General features: G+C 44.8%; 3 protein-coding genes and 1 long non-coding RNA gene across 6 annotated transcripts in view; 3 read left to right on the forward strand and 1 right to left on the reverse strand.

The window, feature by feature from the left end:
* camkva (CaM kinase-like vesicle-associated a) overlaps positions 1–11,445 on the forward strand; it is a 59,154-nt gene extending 47,709 nt beyond the window's left edge. For both annotated transcript variants that reach the window (XM_062049330.1, XM_062049331.1), the window contains 4 exons: positions 6,361–6,497; positions 6,580–6,658; positions 6,903–6,990; positions 9,936–11,445. In XM_062049330.1, the coding sequence (XP_061905314.1) occupies positions 6,361–6,497; positions 6,580–6,658; positions 6,903–6,990; positions 9,936–10,214 (583 nt within the window). In that variant the 3' untranslated portion in view covers positions 10,215–11,445. The remainder of the gene's footprint in view (positions 1–6,360; positions 6,498–6,579; positions 6,659–6,902; positions 6,991–9,935) is intronic.
* Positions 1–12,171, reverse strand: part of LOC133651357 (uncharacterized) — a 59,886-nt gene extending 47,715 nt beyond the window's left edge. The window contains exons 1-2 of the long non-coding RNA XR_009826406.1: positions 11,948–12,171; positions 9,897–10,208 (exon numbers count right to left, since the gene is read on the reverse strand). This is a non-coding gene — a long non-coding RNA (uncharacterized LOC133651357). The remainder of the gene's footprint in view (positions 1–9,896; positions 10,209–11,947) is intronic.
* LOC133645915 (uncharacterized) lies at positions 2,564–5,735 on the forward strand. The gene is made up of 3 exons (XM_062040847.1): positions 2,564–2,863; positions 3,939–4,082; positions 4,401–5,735. The coding sequence occupies exons 1-3, from the start codon at positions 2,564–2,566 to the stop codon at positions 5,733–5,735; spliced, it is 1,779 nt and encodes a 592-aa protein (XP_061896831.1).
* Positions 11,527–15,452, forward strand: part of rbm6 (RNA binding motif protein 6) — a 49,082-nt gene continuing 45,156 nt past the window's right edge. For both annotated transcript variants that reach the window (XM_062049328.1, XM_062049329.1), the window contains exons 1-2: positions 11,527–11,657; positions 12,144–12,193. In XM_062049328.1, the coding sequence (XP_061905312.1) occupies positions 12,147–12,193 (47 nt within the window). In that variant the 5' untranslated portion in view covers positions 11,527–11,657; positions 12,144–12,146. The remainder of the gene's footprint in view (positions 11,658–12,143; positions 12,194–15,452) is intronic.

Raw genomic sequence — 15,452 nt, forward strand, 5'->3', positions numbered from 1 at the left:
GCTTGAAGCGTCCCTGTCTCCGATTCCCTCGTCGTCATGGGACATGAGTGTGTGTCTTATGATTTTGCTTCCTGGTTTCGATGACCCACCTTACCTTGCCTCTGATTGGCCAGTCCGTAATGTTTCGCTCTAACCTTAGCCAATTGTGACTCGTCATACGAACACCAACCAATCATCATGGATTTTCTCTGTATGATCCTCATTTATCCAGGTCACTGTATTTTGTCCATCTTTTTTTTGGCCTGGATTCACAGTCCTTTTTCTTTCTTTGTAACTTGTAGCTTTGATGTAAGCTACCTAGCTACATGGGTCTAAAAGTAGCTAAGCTATAGGAAAAGCTACTTGTTAAAAAAGTAGCTAAGCTACTGCCAAGCTACTGGAACATGTAGTTAAGCTACATAGCTTAGCTACATGTAGCTTGTTACTGCCCATCACCGTAAATGTGCAGTAAATAATTGCGTATCTCTGTGGTGGAAGCCCCGTATAGCACATGCATAATTCTCATTTAAAATGGCTGGTCTGCACAACCTTTTAATTGTACACTGTGGCGGGCACTAGGACCATGCTCACACCTTAGGAAGGATGTTAGGCAGTGGGCAGCCGCATGCGTGGCATGTCAGCGCGCCAAGGTCCACTGGCACACAAAGGCGGCCCTCGAACCATTTCCGATTCCGGTCAGGCGGTTTGACCACGTGCATGTAGACTTAGTTGGCCCCCTCCCTCCGTCGCAGGGTTATACACATTTGCTAACGATGGTAGATCGTACCACCAGATGGCCGGAAGCGGTTCCTCTTTCCTCCACTGCCTCGGTAGACGTTGCTCGCGCGTTTCTGTCACCCTGGGTTGCGCGTTTTGGCACGCCGTCTGATATCACCTCGGACAGGGGATCCCAGTTTGTGTCAGAGCTTTGGTCAGCGTTGGCCCAGTCCTTGGGTGTGCAGGTGCACCGTACTACAGCCTACCATCCCCAAGCTAACGGCTTATGTGAACGTTTTCACCGGTCGCTTAAGGCGGCTTTGCGTGCGGCGCTCGTTGATAGCAATTGGATTGACCGTTTACCTTGGGTTATGCTCGGGTTGCGCTCAGCCCCTAAAGAGGATCTTGCAGCGGCCCCCGCTGAATTGGTGTTCGGTCAGCCACTCCGCGTTCCGGGGGAATTTTTACCTGAGGGTTGTACCCCGCGACCGTTTCCCTTTTTGTCGAGGGGGTCCTTGGCTCCCGGCCCGATTCACCACTGTTTCCCTAAGTCGTTTGTGCCATCGGAGCTTAAATCTGCCCGTTTTGTCTTCGTACGTCACGACGCCCACCGTTCGCCCCTCCAACCGCCTTACGATGGCCCTTTTAGGGTGCTGGAACGCGGTCCTAAAAACTTTGTGCTGGATATGGGCGGGCGCAGGGAATGCGTTTCTCTGGACAGACTTAAACCGGCGCATTGTGTTGCAGGTGAAGAAATACTGCCGGGCCAAGTCCCCCGCCGAGGTCGCCCCCCAAAATCTGTTCGGGTTGAATGTCTTTCGCCTCCCCCGGACCCTGATGTTTGTTCTGCTCCACAAAGCACACCCGCTTCGCGGGATGGACATTGTAGCCGTTACGGCAGGCGAGTGAGGCCCCCTGACAGGTTTTCTTTTTCCCCATAACTTGCTGTCTGGGTGTTCGGGGGGGGGGGGGCTGTGTGGCGGGCACTAGGACCATGCTCACACTCAGCAGAATGGGTGTGGTTTTATGTACCTTCTTGGGCACACTATAAAAGTGCATATTGTGTTTGTTTGTGTATTCTTATGTTGGCAGTCTTACAATAAAGACCTCAAAGAAACAACGCTGTGTTTCTTGCATTTGCCACATTGGTGACCCCGACAATGTTTCACGCAGAAGAGGAAGCGGTGTCTTCATCGGCCATGTCGCCCCAACTCCAGCAACCTGCAACCCCCGCGGGGACAAAGCTTCCGGAGTTCTGGCAGAGCGACCCGGCATCATGGTTCCAGCACATCGAGGCACTTTTCCACCTGCGAGGAATCGCCGGCGACGACTCCCGGTATTACTTGGTCGTAACAGCCCTCGACCAGGCGACCACTCGCCGCGCCATGCAGCTGTTGCGAACGCCTCCACAGCGCGGCAAGTACGCTGCACTCAAGAATCTTCTGCTTCGGAGATTTACTCTAACTGACGCTGAGAGGGCAGATAGACTTCTTTCCCTGCCCGGTTTGGGCGATAGCACCGCCTTGGATCTGATGGACAGTATGCTGTCGCTGCTGGGCTCCGAGGAGGGCGGGTTCATTTTCCCGCATCTTTTCTTGCGGCAGCTACCACCTGCGGCCCGTGCGGTGTTGGCTAACTCCGCTTCTCTGGCCTCCGGCGACTACCGGGGCTTGGCTGAAGAAGCTGACCGGGTGCTTCTGGCTTCCAGACGGTTTGCCGTGCAGAGCGTAGAAGCGCCCCCCCTGCAGACGATGGAGAACGCGGACCCAGCAGTGGTGGCGGGAGTCGCTACCCGGAAAAGGCGCGAAGCGAGCCAGTGCTTCTTCCATCAACGTTTTGGCGCCAAAGCTCAACGGTGTGTCCCTCCATGCTCCTTCACGGCCCCGGGAAACTCCAACGCCAGCGTTCAGTAGCAGCTGTGGGCGCCGGCGAAGCAAGTGAGCTGCTCTTCATCGCTGACTCGTCGTCAAGGAGACGTTTCCTGGTGGACTCCGGTTCGCAAGTCAGCCTTTTACCGGCCACGGACGCGGACAGGGCGACAGGTGGCTGCGGGCTGCTGCTGAATGCCGCCAACGGCTCGTCGATCGACACTTTCGGCTCCAGGTTGGTGACCGTGTGCTTTCATGGACGCAAATTCCAGTGGGACTTTATCATCGCCGCCATCACGGTTCCCATTATTGGCGCGGATTTTCTGTGTGCTAATGGACTGCTTGTTGATGTTGCTAACCGCCGATTGATTGATGCTGTGTCTTTTTCAACTTTCACATGTAAGGCGGGGGGACTTGGACCGTTAACACACGCTAATTATTTGGTATCTGGTGACGTTTTTCAACGTTTGCTGGCGGATTTTCCGTCATTAATCACTCCCGCTTTTTCCACCGCGGACACTAAACACGGTATCGAACATTTCATTCCCACGATGGGCCCGCCAGTTTTTGCGCGCGCGCGCCGTCTTGACACGGCTAAATCAACCATTGCTAAAGAGGAGTTTGCTACTATGGAGCGTTTAGGCATCGTTAGGCGTTCTAATAGCCCGTGGGCCTCGCCCTTGCACATGGTGCCCAAGTCAGACGGTTCCTGGCGGCCTTGTGGGGATTTTCGCCGCCTTAACAACATCACAACGCACGACCGCTACCCTATTCCGCACATCCAGGACTTTTCGGCGCGCCTGGCTGGCGCCGCCATTTTCTCGAAGGTAGACTTAGTTCGTGGTTATCACCAGGTGCCGGTGCGCGCCGAGGACGTGCCCAAGACCGCAGTAATAACCCCGTTTGGGCTTTTTGAGTTCCTGCGTATGCCTTTTGGCAATGAAGGGGGCAGCACAAACCTTTCAGAGATTAATGGACTCAGTTTTGCGCGGCCTCAATTTTGTGTTTGTTTATCTGGACGACATTTTGGTGGCGAGTCCTTCAGCCGAGGAGCACCAGTCACACCTAACACAGGTGTTCACACGTCTTGACGAGCACGGCCTGATCGTCAATCCTTCTAAATGTCAGTTTGGGCTGTCAGAGATTGATTTTTTAGGTCACCGTATTTCGTCGCTGGGTGCGATCCCTTTGCCTTCAAAAGTGCAAGTGGTGGAAGATTTTCCTCGTCCCTCCACTGTCAAAGCTCTGCAGGAATTTTTGGGCATGATTAATTTTTATAATCGGTTCCTTCCTCGCGCTGCCCACCTCCTACAGCCTCTTTATGGTGCCCTACGGAACAAAAAGGCAAGCGATTCCCTCGAATGGTCTCCTCAGCGAGTCCAAGCTTTTCATAGGGCTAAATCCGCGTTTGCAGAGGCTGCTCTCCTCGCCCACCCTGTTTCCGCGGCGCCCGTGGCTTTGACAACGGACGCGTCTGATGTCGCCGTGGGCGCTGTAGTTGAGCAGCGGGTGGCGAATGTATGGCAGCCCCTTGCGTTCTTCAGTCGTAAACTGCGAGATAACGAGCGGAAGTACAGTGTATTTGACCGAGAGTTGTTGGCACTGTATCTTGCAACACGCCATTTTCGTTTTCTGTTGGAAGGTCGGTCCTTCACGGCTTTTGTTGACCACAAACCCCTGACGTTTGCCATGTCAAAGGTCACAGAGCCTTGGTCAGCCCGTCAGCAGCGTCACTTGTCGGCCATCTCTGAGTTCACTACGGACATTCAGCATGTGGCCGGTAAGGCCAACCCTGTGGCTGACTGTCTCTCACGCGTACTCGTGTGCCCCATGCAGCTCGGTTTAGATTTTTCGGGAATGGCCGCTGACCAGCCCGACGACCCCGACATCCGCGCACTCAAAACTGACGGTACAGCGCTAGTGCCCGAGGAGGTGGTAGTTCAGGAATGCGGTCCCGCCCTCCTCTGCGATGTTTCCACTGGCCGCTCTCGGCCGGTTGTTCCGGTAGACTGGCGCCGCCAGGTTTTTGACGCAATGCACTCCCTGTCGCACCCTGGCGTTCGGGCTTCCGTCAAGTTGGTTGGTGCCAAGTTTGTTTGGCCTGGCCTTAGGAAGGATGTTAGGCAGTGGGCAGCCGCATGCGTGGCATGTCAGCGCGCCAAGGTCCACTGGCACACAAAGGCGGCCCTCGAACCATTTCCGATTCCGGTCAGGCGGTTTGACCACGTGCATGTAGACTTAGTTGGCCCCCTCCCTCCGTCGCAGGGTTATACACATTTGCTAACGATGGTAGATCGTACCACCAGATGGCCGGAAGCGGTTCCTCTTTCCTCCACTGCCTCGGTAGACGTTGCTCGCGCGTTTCTGTCACCCTGGGTTGCGCGTTTTGGCACGCCGTCTGATATCACCTCGGACAGGGGATCCCAGTTTGTGTCAGAGCTTTGGTCAGCGTTGGCCCAGTCCTTGGGTGTGCAGGTGCACCGTACTACAGCCTACCATCCCCAAGCTAACGGCTTATGTGAACGTTTTCACCGGTCGCTTAAGGCGGCTTTGCGTGCGGCGCTCGTTGATAGCAATTGGATTGACCGTTTACCTTGGGTTATGCTCGGGTTGCGCTCAGCCCCTAAAGAGGATCTTGCAGCGGCCCCCGCTGAATTGGTGTTCGGTCAGCCACTCCGCGTTCCGGGGGAATTTTTACCTGAGGGTTGTACCCCGCGACCGTTTCCCTTTTTGTCGAGGGGGTCCTTGGCTCCCGGCCCGATTCACCACTGTTTCCCTAAGTCGTTTGTGCCATCGGAGCTTAAATCTGCCCGTTTTGTCTTCGTACGTCACGACGCCCACCGTTCGCCCCTCCAACCGCCTTACGATGGCCCTTTTAGGGTGCTGGAACGCGGTCCTAAAAACTTTGTGCTGGATATGGGCGGGCGCAGGGAATGCGTTTCTCTGGACAGACTTAAACCGGCGCATTGTGTTGCAGGTGAAGAAATACTGCCGGGCCAAGTCCCCCGCCGAGGTCGCCCCCCAAAATCTGTTCGGGTTGAATGTCTTTCGCCTCCCCCGGACCCTGATGTTTGTTCTGCTCCACAAAGCACACCCGCTTCGCGGGATGGACATTGTAGCCGTTACGGCAGGCGAGTGAGGCCCCCTGACAGGTTTTCTTTTTCCCCATAACTTGCTGTCTGGGTGTTCGGGGGGGGGGGGGGGGGGGGGGGCTGTGTGGCGGGCACTAGGACCATGCTCACACTCAGCAGAATGGGTGTGGTTTTATGTACCTTCTTGGGCACACTATAAAAGTGCATATTGTGTTTGTTTGTGTATTCTTATGTTGGCAGTCTTACAATAAAGACCTCAAAGAAACAACGCTGTGTTTCTTGCATTTGCCACAACACACAGTATTAGTAGATCACACCCAACACGCTCACTGATAGTACTAGCAATTATATATGTTGCACACGCTGTATAGCGCGTGGTATTTGGATTTTAGGAAATCAGGTCTAAACACGTTTGATCGATAATCCTCACTGTTTTGCTCATTTAAGACACAATCCTGCACACGAGCTAAGTAGATCATTATTTGTGTGCTATTAAGTTTGCACATGTTTTAATACACGCAAACCTTTAGTAGATTAGGCCCATAGAGTGCAATTGTCCCAACCTATGAAGAATACCGGTAGTTTATTTTGCTTATGAGGAGATACATCTATTTTCTATAATAAGTGCATGAAATTAAGGACAAATATTGAGATTTACCAACATGACAACAACTCTTTTGATGTAATTTTTGTCAACTCAATAGTTTGTCTGGGAACCCTCCTTTCTACGATGATACCGACGAGGATGACCCTGACAGTCGGGACAAGAACCTGTTCCTAAAGATCTTGTCGGGGGACTATGAATTTGACTCACCCTATTGGGATGACATTTCAGATTCTGGTAAAAGAACAATCAATACAAATCAATTGATGCTGATTGTGATATTAGGAAATTATGTAATTTTTTGCTTCTCTTCTTTCAGCCAAGAACCTGGTGGCATCTTTGATGGAGGTAGACCAAGACCAGCGATTGACTGCACAGGAGGCGATTGCTCATGAATGGTACACAATAATGTTGAAAAATAAAACAAGTGGTAAATAAGGCGGTCACCATCCAAGCTTTTCAGAAGGAAAAATGAACTGAGCTGGCCTAGGCTCCTCAGCATAACATGACAATCCCCAAATGTCATGCAAATATGCCCCCTAGTGGCTGTGAGCAACATTGGACCAAAGCCAGCTCAGACTGCTACACAACAACACAATGTGATTATTTCTCGAAGAAACAAACTGTGCTGTCCTTTCGCAGGATTTCAGGGAATGCTGCCTCGGATAAGAACATCAAAGATGGAGTTTGTGCACAAATAGAAAAGAACTTTGCTAAAGCCAAGTGGAAGGTATTCATATTTCTTGCATGCATGATGTGCAATAAATAGTATTTCTACATTACCCATTTTCTCTCAAACCTCTCATATTTCGAATGGTCACTATTAAGTTAATGTACTCTATACACCTGTCCCTCATTTATCGCCAGTTTTAGGAAAAACACTGTTACTTTTAATAGCAACAAGAAATCTAATCATTTACTTTTACACATGTTACAATGCTGTTACCGATGTTTTTGATGTTATGCGGCACACTACTTTTGATGTGGTTGTATGTCAACAAAACAGCATCAGAAGCACAGCAAGTTCAATGCATGAAGTAACCTTTTACTAATTAAAGCAACAACCAGCACCACACTAAAATTAACTTGATATCGAATAGGAAGAGGCAACATCACACAGCAAACAACGCACAACATGTATGTAGACACGTACATGCTGAGCGTGAATGTTGTCTATCAATCTGTGTGGGCCCTGCGATGAGGTGCCAACTTTTACTGTCGCTGGCCGGCCTGGCCGCGTGGGGGCAGTGGTCCCTGGTTCCCTGGGCGCCACACCTACTGTTTGTGGGTTGGGCTCTCTGGGGGCTTGGGCCGTACTCTGGCTCCCACACACACTGGGAGTCAAATGTATTGTACATGCAATCATATATACTCACATACATACATACATAGGTACCTACGCTCCCACATACATACACAGATACAGTACATATCTACATACTCAAAGTTCGTACATCCACACGCACATTCATTGTACAAACATACACATACACATACTGTACATATACACTCACTGTACAAACATACATATACACATACTGTACATATACATTCACTGTACAAACATACATATACAAATACTGTACATATACATTCACTGTACAGACATACATATACATATACTGTACTCATACATTCACTGTACAAACACATATACACATTCTGTACATATACAAGTACATATGCATACATACACTCATGTACATACCGTAATCACGTTTCATCAAACATGTATTAACGTTGTTGCCCTAGGGTAAACTGGGTAAAACATGGTACACTGACAAAGCTTAACCTATGGTTACTATAACAATCTACAAGGTTAATATAGGTTGCTTCTCTTTCTTCCCCTCCATTTTTCAGCATTCTTTCGTATCTCTAGTTATCATTACGTATATGTATTGTTGCATTTGAACAACTGTATTGTTGATAATGAAGGTAAATTATTGGTATTGTTCGTTATAAATAGCGCTATTTCTATTGGTATCTGTATTGCTCCATTTGTAGTGTAATAATGCTCACTGTCATTTCTGTATTATTTTTTATTTTCGCTAACTGCTTATTTGCTATCACTTTTACCATCATATTTGTACATGTCATATTTGCTGATGTTGCTCTATTGTTGTTGTTGTTGTTGTTATTGTTGTTGTGTTTGCTGTTGTTGTTTTTGTCTCTCTGTCTTATCCCCCTCTTGTCCCCACAATGTCCCCCTCTGTACTCCTTTTTTTCTCTTTCTATCCCCTCCTATCATTTGGTGCAGCCCGGCTGCACCAAATGATAATATAAATACATTTAATAAAGTCAAATACAAAGAAGGCAGCAAGAGAAGTATCCTACACGTCTCTTTTGTAAAGTAAATCTGAACAGCCGATATGGGCATCTACATCAACTATATGATTTGCCTGAGAAGCTGGACAGGCCAAAAAAAAAAAAAAAAGAGGTGCCGACTTTTTCAGGGTGTACCCCGCCTTCCGCCCGAGTGCAGCTGGGATAGGCGCCAGCATTCTTGTATTAAATAATGTAAATAATTCAATGTATATACTCTGATGATTATCTTGTGTGATGACTGTATTACGATGTTAGTATATATTTGATAGTATATATCTGTATCATGAATCAATTTAAGTGGACCCCGACTTAAACAAGTTGAAAAACGTATTCGGGTGTTACCATTTAGTGGTCAATTGTACGGAATATGTACTTCACTGTGCAATCTACTAATAAAAGTTTCAATCAATCAAAAAAAAAACCCTGCAACCCCAAAAGGGACAAGCGGTAAAAATGGATGTATGAATGGATGTCTGCTGTTTGTTTGAAAACATAGCAAAACACCACAGGTAGGAACATGATAACAAGAATGTGCAGTAAATGAGTGTCTTTGTGGTAAAAGTTGTGTAGTACACGCAAAAATCTAATTTAAATAAGGCGGTCTGTACCCGTTTGGCGGAGAAAAAAAAGAACATTTGAAATGTGTTGTATTTCTGGACTGTATATGTCAAAATATTTTTTTTGTTTTTTACATAAGGTGGTTTGCACCACTTTTCAATTGTACAAGCAGTCTAAGTAGATCACATGCTACACACCTACTAATAGTACACACAATTGTATTGTTTGCACACGCTGTTTAGTGTGTGCTATTTGAATCGACTGCGCTATACAGTAGAAGACTCTCAGCAGTTCACAAATACTCTTAACGTGCAAAAGTAAATTTGTTGGAACATTAATGAATGTTTAAGATGGACAAACACTTTTCAAGTGTAAAACATACATGAAGAATGTCTGCAACTTCTGGACAATATGTAAGCCTTTTGTGGTGTTTCTTTCTGTAATTATAATTCATTACAGGTAATACTTAACTAAATTATAGTACTTATAGTATTATTACTATGCCCTTCATTACTGTATGCCCTCTGAACAAGTCGTAAACACACAGAATAATTGGCAGATAATTGCAAGTCTATAACAGGACGAAGGAGTAGCAACTACATTGTAGTAAAATTCAGCTTTGACCCGCATAGCTTGACATGCACTTCCAAAAAAATCGAACTTCGTCAGTTGCCCCGTCTTACTTGCAGTTGAGATAAATAAACGTCCCAGCTATAAGTGAAACATTTAAGGTGCTGATTATATTGATGTTACCTGCCATTGTGTTCACCGTGTCCATGTGTGTCCTCACAGAAAGCTGTCAGAGTGACCACACTCATGAAGAGGCTTCGTGCATCCGAGCCTGGGGATTCTGGAGCTTCTGATTCCGCTGCCAGTGCTGCCGGTGGTGCCCCTGCCGGTGCCGCCACAGGTCCAACAGGCAGTAGCGGTGGCCTTGCTGCCAGTTTAAAGGCCGCTCTTAGTGCAAATGCTCCTGACACACAGAATGATGCCACACCTGTGCCCACTCAGCCAAGTGCAGCCGGACAGGAAGAGAAGGCAGACAAACGGTGCAATGGCGATGCTCTTTAGGAAAAGAAGGAATTAAACACAAGATTCAACTAACAAGCACATGAGCAGCACAGCTAATATGGTTTGCATAATCATGTGGTGTTTATGTTCTCTAAATATGTCATGCATTTCATGATTTCTACCTTCTGTACTGACTAGTTGGTAATGTTCTCTACCCTCTTGTTATTTTGTGTGCAAGTCCCTTTAAAACTAGTCATGAGGTGCTCCACTTTTGCTCTATTTTCCATGAAAAGCTGTACAAAAGGCATAGTGTAATTAATTGACGTCCATTCCTCTTTAATCACCGACTGACTGTATGTAATGTATATGTAGTGTAGATAATATTTATTTGTTTCAACCAATGACTAGTGGTAAGCTTCAGCGCTTCCATTCTAGAGTTGATGACTTAAAGGTGTATTTACTTGCACACAGACTACTTTCCAAAGTGAATATTTGAATTACACGCTCATTTTAAGTAAACCAAGTCTTTGGTGAGCAGAAACCGCCACAAAATATCCGGAAAAATCTTTTTTTTCGAGGAGTCGAGGCCCCACCCATGTAAATTCCATCCATCCATCCATCCATCCATTTTCTACCGCTTGTCCCTTTCGGGGTCGCGGGGGCTGCTGCAGCCTATCCCTGCTGCATTCGGGTGGAAGGCGGGGTACACCCTGGACAAGTCGCCACCTAATTAAAAAGATTATGTCATACGTTCAAAACGACTGGTATCAACCATTTACACGTGTTTCTGACTGTATCACAAATGTTTGGAAATTATTAACATATTTCACAGCGATCACATAAATCACATTCAAGTTGATTGGCAGCAAGAAAGCTTTTTTTTATTTTTAGTTTAAGTGCCTTAATATTTTTTGCAGTACTAAATGTTTCAGAAGAAACAGCACCATTATTAAAATGACTTATTTATTTCTTTGAAATGTTATAGCTTCTTCACTTTGCTCTTCTTTTTAGAGTCTTTATTAATGCATTTTCCCCATGATGCTTAATTTTAGGTGAAATTAGGATTTAATACACTCAATGTGGAGTATTGTTTTAGACGTTTTGCTTCTGTTGTGCTGTCAAATATTGTTATTAATCATTCCTTATACTGTATCACAATGTACTGTAGATCTGCGTTGTATAGATGTGGTTTGTTTATGATTATATGTGTAGTGCAACAGTTAGCTGAGCTAACAAGTTGCTACGCTTAAGAAATAATAATTAAAAAAAACAATAGTTATCCCAAGTTGTCGTGTTAAGTTTGTTCACTCACCTTTTAAACAATTTTAAGTTAGGTGAAAATACGATGTTTGACGTATTATTAGCGCAGAGAAGTAAACCGGAAGTTTTTAACTGCGCCTGTCAGTCACGTGACTCGCTGCATGTAGCAGTCCTCGGAGAGACGCCTCTGTCTATATTAATATTAGCCAGTGGACTAAATTGACGGCATTTTCAGTGTACAAGGTGGGTACATAATAAATCTGTCCGCACAAAAGTTAAGCTCTAATTCAATGTCTGAACGCGAGCAGCGCCTTGGAGCGAGCGTTTTAACCGTAATAGCTGCTAAAGCTAACAGCCACGCCACGGACACATTCATCTTTCAAATGTTCCTCACAACGTATTGTTGTTTACATATTACACTATTTAGCTGCACCCCGTTTTAATATGTTTTTTTTTCCAAACACTGTGTTTATGTGTGCTTCCTGCTGAAATTACGGTACCTATAACCTTACGCCACAGCTAGAGGGCCTTACCTTAGCTAGTGTTGATTGACGTCTGCAGCCATCTTAAAAAAAAATACAATAACGTCATCCTCGCTGTAAAGCGACGCTGTACACCTGAAGGGCTGATCAAGCCTATTTCCACTCTCAGACGGTCAAAACAAGTGTCCAGTTTGGATGTAAGCGTTTCATTTTAATTGTTTTCTTCTTGTTACGACACTGTCTACAGAAAATGTGGGAAGGACCAGGACAAGGACCCAGAGGAAGACCTCCATTTTGGTAATTACTAATACCCAATTTTTGGTCTTTTGTAACGACTTCTTACCTTCAGCTAATCAACCAATGGTCTTGATTGTTAATTACATAGTTTTCATACACTGCCGAGCCAAAGGAAAAGTCAGCACCTAGTAGGGCAGGGCGATATGGCCTTTGTATTAATATCTCGATATTTTTAGGCCATATCACGATATATATCTCGATATTTTTCCTTAGCCTTGAATGAACACTTGATGCATACAATCACAACAGATGATGATTATATGTGTCTACATTAAAACATTCTTGTTCATACTGCATTAATATATGCTAATTTTAAACTTTCATGCAGAGAGGGAAACCACAACTAAGTAAATTTACCAAAACTGTATTTACTAAACAGATATTAAGCAGTGGCACAAACATTCATGTCATTTCCAAAACAGAAAGTGCAAGATTGTCAGAGACATTTTAAAGCAAGCTTTTAGTGCACTTTTGTGCATGATGTCACTAAGATGACTAGGGATGATGTTTGATAAGAAATTATCGAGTTCGAGCCTATTATCGACTCCTCTTATCGAACCGATTCCTTATCGATTCTCTTATCGAGTCCTGATAGGTTGTTGTATATGGAAAAAAACACACAATAGTATTATTACCAAAAGCTCACTTTTATTATATAAGAAAAAATAAAATCTAATAAATAAATAACTATTGACTGTTACCCCCCTAAAAAAATAAAATATAATAAATAAATATTGACTGTTGTTACCCAAAGTATATTAAGTGGGATTTTTCAGAAAAACAAATATATACAGTAACACAAAAACAACCTGTCTCTGTGATCACTATAGGTGTATAAATAATAATATAGTGTTAAATAAAATCAGTCCCTTGGGCACAAAACTGAAAATACTACAGCTCTCCAAAAAGTGCACTTATGCTGCTATTTGACATAACTGTTTGTTATGATGCTTTGACATTTTTGCACTTTATTTCTTTATTGAAAGAAAATTCTATGAAGAGAAAAGTTGTTTGCAAATGTGGTTACAATGCTAAGAAATGAAAAGTTAAAGCTAAAAAAAGAAATACACTTTGAGTTAAAATCTTTCTTTATAGGGGGAAAGATGTGATGTTATGAGCTAGGGAAAATAACAACTACACTACCCAGCATGCAACGGGAGTGACGAGCATGCGCGGTAGCCCCGAAAAGTGTTGTTGTATGTCGCCACCCGGCAGCTAAGAATTATGTTATGAGCACGCTGTGAAAGTAAACGTCAGAAGAACTCAGCCAACACGCCTCGTCTGCATTATTTATAATTAGACAGACAACACATATACAGTGTGATTTTGTTTTGTTTACAAGGAAAGAAAAACAAAAGTTAAAAAAGGGAGATGTCATATATGTTGTATATATATGTATGTGCTGCGGTTGCTTTAAGAACGTTGCTACAGCTGCCGTAAAGGAGGTGCGTTGCTAGCCTGGTTGCTATGTTTCCTGTTGGTCGTAAAAGTGTTCGTCATGTGTTTGTACCCTGCTCAAATCTCTCAGTAAAGTTATTCATTGGATTATACCTTTTGTTTTGAACTTTATTACAACTTGGAGCGCTTTTTCCCGTCTATTGTTTACCTGCTTTCTTTATCTGCGCCTAATGACTGAGCTACGTGACGTCATTTCTTCTGATGTCCCACGGAGCATTTCTGGTCGGGACGGGATTCCAGGGATTCGAATAAAGAACCAACTCTTTTTCTTTACTATAGTGGTTTAGATAACGGGTACCGGTTCTCAAAAAGGGATTCGAGTCCGAGGACTCGGTTCTTTTATCGAACAACCGGGAAAACCGGTTTCGAGTATCATCCCTAAAGATGACATATCAAAACAACACTATATTAAAGTGCACTTTTTGTACAGAATGCCACTACAATATTTTAAAACAAATAAAGTGCACTTTTGTGCATGATGTCACACAAGATATTTCAATAACTGTCAAATAAAAATTAGCTGCATAATAGGACATCAAATAGTGTATGTCCTTCGCTATGTGGTAGGTTACGGCGGACGTTATCTCATTCTGTTGTTGACTATTTTTTTCATACGGTGTTGATGTGGAAATGGAAGACGCCAGGCTCAATTGGGTCAGTGCTGGTTGCTCCGGCATTTTGTTGGTGTGGCACCGAACCGAGATGTTGACATGCGGAGTTTCAAGCACTCTTCATTCTCTAGCGGGTGACTTTTCAAATGATGCTACAAATTAGCAGTGGTGCTAAGTTGCTAACGCTTTTGCCGCATACTTGTACAACATCTTCGCGCTTGAAGCCAAACCACTGCCAGATGATGGACCGACCCCGTGCTGTTTTTCTTGGGAATTAATTCTTCCTTCATTGTTACCAGATTCGCACCTTTTCTCTCTTGTATTACCACTCGCACGATGCTGCTACCTCTCTGCTCCACGAGAGCGTATGACGTTGCACGCACGTCAGTATGTGACTTATGTAAGAAGGCGCGCTTGTTTTAAGTCCCTGTGAGAAGGAGGGACAAGAAAGAGTGAAGAAATGCCTGTAGTGTAATGCCCGCAGCTAAAAGCAACTGCGTGAGAACGTATACTCGAATATCACGATATAGTCATTTTCTAAATCGCACAGAGACAAACCCGCGATATATCGAGTACCGGTATATCGATATATCGCCCAGCCCTAGCACCTAGATTTAACTAAGCAAATACTCCCATTGGATAATTATGTTTAAGCTAGGCCTTGGCTGATAACGCATTTTGCTGAACGATACCTGTATGTTGTCCCACAGGGAAAACGTCGAATCATCTCTAACATTTGGTGCACCGTCATATTATGAAATACAGTAGTATCTCAAGAGCACAATGCCAAGCTCGTATTTGAAAACAGTCGTATCTCAAAGCAGCTCCGCCCATTGAAATGAATTAAAATCAATTTAATCCGCCTTGCGTGGCCTTTCGAAAACACCAAAAGTTTAAAAAGAAAAACAAACTTTTAATGAAGAAATATTGTTTGAAAAACTTTACAATAGCATGTACTACAAACAACTACAGTAGTTTAATGAAGGAATGTAATAATATTGTTGAGCATTTAAAGGTACCATATGTAATAATGTGGCCAAAATGGTACTGCAATCACAGTCAACATTCTGTAGTTCCCTCCCACTCGTTATGACTGAGGTTGGCAGATACACAGCCAAATCCTACTCCAAAGAACTTCAAACGGCAATCGACGAGTCCTACGCTGTAGGTGTCTCTTGTTTTTGCTTCTT

This window comes from Entelurus aequoreus, linkage group LG01, assembly GCF_033978785.1.
Source record: "Entelurus aequoreus isolate RoL-2023_Sb linkage group LG01, RoL_Eaeq_v1.1, whole genome shotgun sequence".
In the NCBI taxonomy this organism is placed as follows: domain Eukaryota; kingdom Metazoa; phylum Chordata; class Actinopteri; order Syngnathiformes; family Syngnathidae; genus Entelurus; species Entelurus aequoreus.

Bases quoted from the DNA above. Each gene is read 5' to 3' on its own strand.
- LOC133645915 (XM_062040847.1), top strand. From the start codon at position 2,564: ATGCTCCTTCACGGCCCCGGGAAACTCCAACGCCAGCGTTCAGTAGCA. The intron at 2,864-3,938 runs GTTCCCATTATT...TGGTCTCCTCAG, and splicing joins TTATCATCGCCGCCATCACG to CGAGTCCAAGCTTTTCATAG. The intron at 4,083-4,400 runs GTATGGCAGCCC...TGCCCCATGCAG, and splicing joins TTGAGCAGCGGGTGGCGAAT to CTCGGTTTAGATTTTTCGGG.